Source organism: Anolis sagrei, chromosome 1, assembly GCF_037176765.1.
Source record: "Anolis sagrei isolate rAnoSag1 chromosome 1, rAnoSag1.mat, whole genome shotgun sequence".
Taxonomy (NCBI): Eukaryota; Metazoa; Chordata; class Lepidosauria; order Squamata; family Dactyloidae; genus Anolis; species Anolis sagrei.
Window position 1 is genome coordinate 252,191,997 of NC_090021.1, and position 10,436 is coordinate 252,202,432.

Here is a 10,436-nt window from a genome sequence, read left to right on the forward strand (position 1 = left end):
AAGCAGAGTTCATGGTCCCTCAGACTGTTGGGGAGCCGGACAATAGTTTGAAAAAAAAAGAAGAAAGAATGATATCCTATGCCCATATTTTATTTGTATGTAAAAAACCAACAAAACCAAATAACAGTACAATATTTGAAATGAAGAATGATTTTAATATAAACTTGCCAGTATTTCAATAGGAAGTGTGGGCCTGCTTTTGATTGATGAGAGAGTCAAGTTAATTATGATTGTTGTTGTGCCTTCAAGTCTAAAGTTTAGCGTGGGGACCTTATTAATATGCCAAAATTAGCAACCAAATGACCATGGAAGATTTTATCTGACCAGCAGGCCTTCGTTTGGGAACCCCTGCTCTGGGGAATACCAATGGGTCACAAAATACCTATGGAACCTACATCCAGCCCCAGGGCCATACTTTGCTTCTGCTCTAGAGGTTGCTGAACTACAATCCCTACAACGTCTTGCTATGAGCAATACTGGCTGGGATTGCTTGAATTTGCAATGCAACAACATCTGGAGAGCCAGTTGATTCCGTTGCCTTCATTTGTGCGTTATCTGCGCATTTCATTATCTGCTTGGGAGTTATGAATGCAGAGTGTCACTTTAATCCTGTCTGATATTTTGTCTAGAGCTGTGCTACCCAAAGCTAGATTCCTTGGATTGGTGCCAGTCCCTGAGCTTTCTGCTGCTGATTCGTGGAGAATTTCCAAGAAAGAAAAAAATAGTTATAGTTAAATGAAACAAAGATTGCATTGGTCCTTGGTACATTGAGGAAAATACAGCTATCTTCCATATTATATAGCTTGAGCAGCACTGTTCCAGTGCACTGCTCCATTTGGTTCCACCGGTTTGAAATGCTTTAGGTGTAACTGTTGATTCAGGCTGGTAGGATGTCTGACCATTTAACCCTAAAGCTTCATGACTCTGTGGCCCAAATATTATATCAGTCTGGCTAGTTGGAGCAAAAAGTGACACCTGTCTACTTATTTGACATCATGGACTGAGGAAGGTGGCATCCAACCTGGTCTTTTACAGTATCACTGCTTTCTAGTATCCAAGAGCCAAACATAATAAGGTGATGGAAGGCTGAACTGTGCACAGGCACTTGTTTGTATGTAAGTCACTATAGTTCAGGGATAGAATAGAAAACAGAATCATTTGTGCTAGAAAATCATTTGTGCATGTATGTGCCAGAGGGTTTTTTTTTTTTTGCAAGTGTAGAACAAATGTAACAAAGCAGGATTGTGCAAATGTGTTGCCATCTTTGGAAGCAGGCTTTTTCTAACATTTTAAAGTTACAACCCATAGTATAGTAATTTTCCTAGTGCAAGTTATAACAGTATCATAAAATACAAACAATACAAAAATATGACATTAAATTTACATAATAAACCGTTAATCCATACAATGTGTGTACATGAAATAATCAAGTGTTGTTCTTTTCCTTGGCACAGCAACTGGAAGAAGCTGCAGCTCGAGCTTCAGAGGAAGAGAAGAAGCGTCTGCAAACTCAAATGGAATTGCAGGATCGATTTAGCCTTGAACTGGAGAGAGAGAAAATGGTAAATAGCAAGGCACAGCAAAACAACAAACAAGCTCCCAGTTTATTGTTTTTATTAAGACTGTTTCTTGTTCATGTGTTTGAGGAGGGAAAGCAAACACTAAAGGGTTGCAAACTTATGAGATATGGTGGGGGACGACATTCGCTCTCAGAGACAGATGAATGCTTTCACTTGTATCAAAAGGTGATGCAGCATTCCTTCCATTCATATTGCTAGGTAAGGCAGCAGATGGAAGAACAAGTTGCCCAGAAGTCCTCTGAACTAGAACAATATCTATTGAGAGTGAAGGAACTAGAGGAAATGTATAAGCAGCTACAGGATGCCTTGGAAGATGAGAAACAGGCACGTCAAGATGAGGAAACCGTCAGGAGACTTCAGGCCAGGTCAGTACATAAATTAGTAACAATATCAATAAATCAGTAATGAGTGAAACTGACAGGATTCACATGCCTTTTTATATAACAGAATGGGAGGTTTGAAGGGAACAGGCAATCCCCAAGTTATGAACAAGATAGATTCTGTAGGTTTGTTCTTAAGTTGAATTTGTATGTAAGTCAGAACAGGTACATTTTTAAGTGTGACGCCATATATATAGAGAGAGATTAACACCTCTGTGGTGTTTGTTTTGCTGTCTGTGCCCCTGTTCAGAACATTTCCCCTCATTTTCTGTCCCTGTGATAATTAGATTTTTTTTAAAATTGGCTTGTTGAGAAGACAAGGATTAGTGATAGAGCTTCAGTGGAGACACCCTTTCCCCATGATAACTCTTCCAAGAGTAAGTTTCCTTTCCAAGGGGTAGATTTCTCTCACTTCCTGTGTCTCACCTCTATTCTTAACTATGAGTCATTTGTTGGCACAGCTGCAGGAAAACCGGAACATACACCCACATGTGGTGGGATTGTGAAAAAATACAAAAGTTTCATAAAATAATTAAGAAGGAAATGGGGGAACTATTAGGGATAAAAATAGATTGGAATAAGACACAATTTTTCCTCCAGAAAATTGAAGGAGAAGAGGGATTTAAATAATAGGAGAGATTAATAAATTGCATGTTAGATGCAATTAAAGCCTCAGTCCCTTTAGACCAAAAGAAATGGGACACAAAAACATGGTATAAATATTTAGCGAACTACCTCCTCCAAGACAAAGAGGGGGAATAATGTAAACATGAGTTACCAATGGAAAATGTTTTGAATGTTTGTGTAATTTTGTGTAGCACTATTCACAATAAATTTGAGAATATATATATATTAAAAACCTATGAGTCATTTGTAAATTGGGTGTTAATTTTGGGACTGTCTGTATATTTTGAATGTTGCAATTATTCCACCTGTTTTTTTTCCTGCATGCCACATAATTCTTGGTCTTTAAAGTATTATATATTATATTTTCATTTGCTCCTTCTAGTGTTCTGCAGCGTAGATGATAGGGAAACATGTTCTATCAAACCAGTGTTATCTGTACATCTATAAATAGATTAAAACCTAACGGGTGAGATAAGTAAGATAAACTACAGGAGAAGATCAAATATTTCTGTAGATAGCTATTAACTTGTATGATAGATGAAGAAAAAGAGGGGAAATGGCTTTATTATGTCAAACACAAATTTGGTTGTGCAGAAATCCAGGAAAGCAATCAAACTAGATAAGTGGAGAGCAATCAGTTAAAAATAAACAGAGAAGGAAATACGTAAAAACATTATGGTAGGATTTCAATTCCCAAGTATGGTATTTTTTGAGCCTTGCATTTTGAAAACTGTTCTTGCTTTAGGTTATATTTTCTCAGCTGTTTAAGCCACCAAGAGAAGTTATAAAGTGGTGTAAGTGGTCAGTTCTTGAATGGTGTAATTTTCCAATTAATATATGACTATAATTTTATTCTAGGCTACTGGAAGAAGAATCTGCAAAAAGAGCAGAGCTGGAGAAATGGCACTTAGAGCAGCAACAGACCATTCAGGTGACTGAAGCAGAGAAGCAAGAGCTGGAAAACCAGAGAATTATGAAAGAACGTGCTCTTCAAGTTGCCATGCAACAATTGGAACAACTGGAAGTGGACAGGAAGCAAGCACTTGAACAATACGAGGTGAGCTATTGAAATGTCTGCATGCCTTGGAAATCTGTTGGATGAGGAAAAGTTACAACTAATACCCAGCCATACAGTTAAAATCTTTGCAACAAGTTTGCAATAACTCTGGCAAATCATGCGTGCCATCTTACGATCAATGTGTAGAATAGTGGCATTAACAGGAATTATCTTGTTAGGATTAAATCAAGGATAGCTATGAGATAGTGTGTAGACATAGGGAAAATGGGTTTGAATAGTATTTCTGAGGTCAGCCAGACTTGAGGTCTGTGATATCCAGCTATATCACAGCTTTGGGTGGTCAGTGTGTAGTTTGGCAGTTGTGTGGACTTGGCAGCATGCACAAGATTATTCCCTAATGGGTTTTGTGTGCAGTAGAAATACTTCTCTTTCAGTGTTTGCAGAGGTTTATATTTTAAGTGTCAACAGAGATATATTCTGTGTCTGCCAGCAAATGCATGTCATGCCCTGCCTCGGTGAGAAGTGACTTTCTTTTCAGGTCCTCAGATAATCTTGCTTACAAAGTAGAATTTGTAGTCACAGAATGACCTGAAATCCCTGAGTTGTCTATGTGGTGCTGATGTTTAAACTTATTTAATCTTGTTTTAGGAAGTGAAAAAGAAGCTGGAAGTAGCAGCAAACAAGACCAAGAGTTGGAAAGACAAAGTAGCTCACCATGAAGGGTTAATTCGATTGATTGAACCAGGTAGGAAGTAACGTCTTACTTCATGAGTCAGCACAGTGGCTCTTAGTTATTTTTATCCTAGTGTGGTTTCCAAGAAGTCTGAACTTCTATTGAGTCACCCTGGGTTGCACTTCCTGGGAAAGGCCACTGTTTGGAAAGTGTAATTAAAATAAGCACTGAATGCAGACCATACATACGTTGCAAACAATGGTAGCTGAGATTGTGAATGCCTACATGACAGATTTCTCATAAACTATCATGACATAATACAATAGGCTTTGTTTTCATGGCTATTTGTAGCTTTTATGTGATTGTACAATATGCAGAACAATGACAAATATGATGTTTGAGAGAAGAGAGTAAACAGCATTATGTGTATCTATGCTTGAAATTCTGTTTTCTCTTTTATGTGAGTTGAATGCAGGTGGTAACCTAGGAAAATGCTAGTGGCTTAAAAATCGAATTCCTTACTCTGGATAAAAAGTGACCTTCAGAAAACATCACTAAGTTGGCTGACTAATGTTAATTTTCACAGAAGGCTTTTATAACAGAACAGAGGTGGGCTTGAATCAGTAAGCTGGGAGCCTTTTTGCATGATGTTGCTGCTGTTCCATTTTCCTCCTGCTATAATCCTATTTTTTGCCACCAAAAATATTTAATTTGTCAGCCCAGGTGAAACAAATGTTTTCTTTTTTAAGTACATAGTATGAAAAATCCAAATTCAGGGATCATGTGGGTAAGTTCGGGGTGTGTTGTAGGTGTGGGTATTTTCTTTATGGTATGGAAGGCAGAAGGAAGTGAAGTGGAATTGCTTCACTGGGCAATATGAGCAGGCCATGCTGGTGAATCAAGGAAAAGAATGCTATTTCTGTCCTTCATCCTGACAAAGAAGTATCCAAATGAACAGGAGCTCAAAGTTCATACATTTTAACGTAATGTTCCCAGTTTGCAAGGCCCCTACTTCCAAGCACATGACCTGGGAAAATGCCATGAAGCTAACAAATTCAGTAGAAGTCTTGTCTTTTAGGAGTCAGTTGATCATTACAATCTCTTGGAAGATAATCATTTCCTAGTTCTTGCTACATAACCCATTCTCCAGCTTCTTGGTGTATTTAGAGAAAAATATTACGAAACCTTCACTGTGTCAGCTTATTCTTTGATGAAATTTCAGGAAACAAAGCAATTTTGGGTTAGCACATGCGAGATCATGTTAGAGTTTCTTTCCAGAAGGTCAAGTTATGCCTTTGCAGGGGATTGCTGTCATTTTCTCAGTCCTATTTTAAAAACCCATTTTATTCTGCCAGCATCAAGGAGGGGTAAATATGTTTGACCTGGAACTGAAAATATAATGCTAGAGTCAAATCCCCTATGATAAGGAGAATATTTCCTGTTTCAGATACTACTGTGGTGTTAACCACGTTTTGGTGACCACACCTCAAAATCCCCACATTCTTCCCAAGTGTAAGCTGCCACCAGAAATCTCACATTAGATCTACTTCCTCCATGTTTTATTAAAGGCTATTAATTTTATTACAACTGTAATTTTATAGCTTTTAGGATCTAAATCTGATGGAATACCAGCATAGTGACCAGGGAGTAGATGTGGACACAACTATTATTATTATATTATTATTATTATTATTATTAACTTTATTTGTACCCCGCTAGCATCTCCCAGAGGACTCGATGCGGCTTACACAGGCCGAAGCCTCAAACACAATACAATAGAGAATATAACATCACAACAACAAGGCAAATCAAACAATAAGCAAATAACATAACACCGCAATACTAAGCAAATCAAACAATAAGCAAAATAACAACAATGGCAGTACATCAGGACATTATTAAAAACTGGTTCGGCCGGCGCACTGGGGTACAAGGGTTAAAAGTGCTGAATGACAGGAGGCACGTAAGGTTAAAAGTGCGATGTGCAGCGACAATTTGTTATGCTAAGGTGCTACTAGGACTTGGGGTGGGGATTCCTAGTCTGGGAAGGCACAACGGAACAGCCAAGTTTTTAAGTTCCTTCTGAAAACGGCTAGAGTGGGGGCCTGTCTGAGATCTTTTGAGAGGGCGTTCCAAAGTCGGGGGGCCGCCACAGAAAAGGCCCTGTCACGTGTCCCCACCAAGCGCGCTTGCGACGTGGGTGGGATCACGAGCAGGGCCTCTCCAGATGACCGTAACGAGCGCGTGGGTTCGTAGATGGTGATGCGGTCACGCAGGTAGGGTGGTCCCAAACCGTTTAGGGCTTTGTAGGTGAGCACCTGCACCTTGAATTGGGATCGGAAAACAAATGGCAGCCAATGGAGCTCCTTAAACAGAGGGGTAGACCTCTCTTGATAATGAGCTCCGGTTAGTATCCTAGCTGCTGCCCGCTGGACCAATTGAAGTTTCCGAGCCGTCTTCAAGGGCAGCCCCACGTAGAGCGCATTGCAGTAATCCATTCTAGAGGTGACCAAGGCATGGACCACCCCAGCCAGATCAGCCTTCACGAGGTATGGTCGCAGTTGGCGCATAAGTCTCAGTTGCGCAAAGGCCCTCCCGGATACTGCCGACACCTGAGCCTCAAGTGCAAGCGAAGAATCCAAGAGGACGCCCAAACTGCGGACCTGTGGTTTCAGGGGGAGTGTAACCCCGTCCAGCACAGGTGACCACCCTATACCCCGATCTGGTTTGCGATCGACCAGGAGGACCTCTGTCTTATCGGGATTGATCTTCAGCTTGTTCTTCCTCATCCAGATCGACACAGTGGCCAGGCACTCGTCTAGCACCTGAGAAGCCTCCTTGGAGTTAGGTGGAAAAGAGTAGTAGAGTTGTGTGTCATCCGCGTAGAGATGGCACCCAACTCCAAAACTCCGGATGACCTCTCCCAGCGGTTTCATGTAGATGTTAAAAAGCATGGGCGACAAAATAGAGCCTTGCGGGACCCCACAGGTCAAAGGCCAGGGGTCAGAGCAGGCGTCTCCCAGCTTCACCATCTGAGTTCGTCCCTCCAGGAAGGACTGGAGCCACGACAGAACCGTGTCCCCAAGGCCCATCCCGGAGAGACGACCCAGAAGGATACCATGATCGATGGTATCGAAAGCCGCTGAGATGTCCAAGAGAACCAGCAGGGTCACACTCCCCCTGTCCAGTTCTCTGCGGAGGTCATCCACCAAGGTGACCAAGGCTGTCTCGGTGCCATGACCAGGCCTGAAACCAGACTGTGACTGATCTAGGTAGTTGGTATCGTCTAGGAAACCCTGAAGCTGAGAGGCGACCACCCTCTCCAGCACCTTACCCAAAAAGGGGAGGTTGGAGATCGGCCTGTAATTATTCAGCACCGTGGAGTCAAGGGAAGCTTTTTTAATAAGTGGACGGACCACGGCCTGCTTCAAATTAGATGGAAAAATTCCTTGCTCCAGCGATGCATTGACAATCAGTACAAACCAATCAAGCAACCCCCCTCTGGCTGATTTAATGAGCCAAGATGGGCATGGGTCTAGAGATGAGGTGGTCGCTCTCACAGCCCCAAGAATCTCCTCCACTGTTTCAGGGAGAACAAGCCTAAAAGAATCCCATAAAACTGGACAAGCAGGTGCCTCCGTCACCTCTTCTGGCACTGCGATGGAATTGGAGTCGAGCTCGAGGCATATCTGGGCGACTTTATCTGCAAAATGGTGTGCGAAATCGCGACACCGAGCTGCGGGGTCGTCAGGGACCTCCTCCACCGCAGGTGGGTGGAGGAGTTCTCCCACGACCCGAAACAGCTCCAATGATCTATTTGCTGCAGATGCTATACGAGCGGTCGTGAATGACTTCCTGGCCGCCCGTATGGCCACGGAGTATGCCTTAAGAGAGGCTCTAGCCCGTGTTCGATCAGATACATCTCGAGATTTCCTCCATTTGCGCTCTAGCCCCCTTCTCGTATGCTTCATCACAGCCAGCTCCTCGGTGAACCAAGGAGATGGCCTGTCACGACGCAATGAGATGGGGCGTTCGGGTGCGATCGTATCTAACGCCCTGGCCATCTCCCCGTTATAGAGAGTTACCAAGGCGTCGATAGAATCGCCAGGCTCCAAGGCAGGAAGAACCCTAAGATTCCTCAGGAATCCGTCCGGATCCATCAGTCTCCTAGGGCGGACCATCTTAATTTGTCCTCCACCCCTGCGGAGGTTTAGGGTCGCAGTAAGTCTAAATGTGATCAGATGATGGTCAGACCATGACACTGGAAGGATGTTTTGATCTTCCACTCTGATCAATTCATCGTCCGCCACAAAGACAAGGTCGAGAGTGTGCAATTCCCACTTTTCATCTCCCACATGATCTCTGGATATGAAAACCATCTATCCAGAGTGATCCCATCTTGTCAGGAATCAACCTTGCTTTACTGACCAACATACATTCCACTACCAAATGCAATCTAATTATCTCAATTGATCAAATGGCATATTGAAAAAAGGGCTGGATGTCAGGAGTATTTTGTGGACACTTCACACCAAGCCACTTGGTAGCCCATCTAGTAACTTCTGTACTTAGAAAACAGTGTGTATATGTGTGGTGCCCCCCCCCCCCAAATGGAGGGACCTGGAGCAGTGACAGTACATCTGCTTTTATAGTTTCACAGGTCTGTTCCACCCTTTTGGGGTGTCACTCAATCATTATCAGGCTGAATTGTTTAAAATACAATCAGGTGATTTCACATCATGGTCCATGCCGTCTGCTCTGCACCTTTCCCTCGTCTTGTTCTTATCAGTAGGAACTCTTCATTCCAAGGCTAGTGCTGATGCCAGTGATGCAGAGGAGGGTCTGGCAAGCCTCTGGCTTGTCAAGGCCATCTGTGTCTAACAGGGTGAGCTACGGGGTGCTCACACCACCCTATCAAAGAGTTCCCTACACCTGACGACTCAGAAGTTTAGGAAAATCCATAAAGAGGACTCTAGTTGCCTCAGTATTTCCCCAGGCATTTTAAACATGATACGTTATTTAGCATTGATTTATGAAATATATTAATTGGTTGTTATCTTAAAGATAAAGGTGTAGCCTAAACATATTTTGTATCAATCCGTAAATGCTTTTGATGGGATGTGGATGCACCTTCCTGTCTTAAAACCAGATGGCAATTAGAGGTGGATTTGGGCATATGTATTTTAAATGACAATAAGTATTTTTTGTTTTTTTGTTTTTACAGGTTCCAAGAATCCTCACATGATCACAAATTGGGGACCAGCGGCTTTCACTGAAGCTGAGCTTGAACAAAGAGAAAAGAGCTGGAAAGGGAAAAGGAATACTTCTGAACAATGAAAACAGCCAGTGTATTTTAGTTGCGGAGGAGAAACTGATTTGTTAAAGGAAATCCCCTGGACTCATTTATTATGAACTGTTGAAAGTTCTCATCAGCAGATTCAACTGGATGACAGAATTGGGGTGAAATGGTAATCAAGATAGCCAGAGATCTGCATTCATTGCTTGGAATAAATTATGGCTATCGAGAAAATGTGCATGTTCTCATTTCAGTTGTGCTTTTTGAAACACAAAGGGTGTTGTGGAACAGAATGAGCATATCTACACACTAATGCTTAGTCTGTTTGTTAGATTTTGGAGTTGTTGTTGCTGGTTGGTACATTCCATAGTCTCATAGAGCAACATAGCAACTTGTTTACTGTGTGGCTGACATTCCATCGGATTCCTTTCTCATAGATATATGGGATGCTGTCTCAGGAAAACAAATGAAGTTGCTGTTTCTGAATCTTTGTTAGTATGAATCTTTGTTAGTATGAAAAGGATAAAAATTATGAATTGTGTGTGAATAAATAGTACAGGTTGATTATTCCTTATCTGAAATGCTTAAATTCAGAAGTGATCCATGTTTTGGATTTTTACAAATCCTGGAATATTTGCATATATAGAGTCTTGCTTATCCAACATAAACAGGCCAGCAGAACACTGGACAAGTGAAAATGTTGGATAATAAGGAGGGATTAAGAAAAAGCCTATTAAACATCAAGTTACATTATGTTTTTACAAATTGAACACCAAAACATCATGTTTTACAACAAGTTGACAGAAAAAGCAGTTCAATACATGGTAACGTTATATAGTAATTACTGTATTTACTAATTTAG

General features: G+C 41.7%; 1 protein-coding gene across 1 annotated transcript in view; it reads left to right on the forward strand.

The window, feature by feature from the left end:
- Positions 1-10,139, forward strand: part of SWAP70 (switching B cell complex subunit SWAP70) — a 42,652-nt gene extending 32,513 nt beyond the window's left edge. The window contains exons 8-12 of the mRNA XM_060767053.2: positions 1,455-1,562; positions 1,779-1,945; positions 3,446-3,644; positions 4,254-4,350; positions 9,503-10,139. Coding sequence (XP_060623036.2) covers positions 1,455-1,562; positions 1,779-1,945; positions 3,446-3,644; positions 4,254-4,350; positions 9,503-9,615 — 684 coding nt within the window. The 3' untranslated portion in view covers positions 9,616-10,139. The remainder of the gene's footprint in view (positions 1-1,454; positions 1,563-1,778; positions 1,946-3,445; positions 3,645-4,253; positions 4,351-9,502) is intronic.
- Positions 10,140-10,436: the final 297 nt, after the last annotated feature.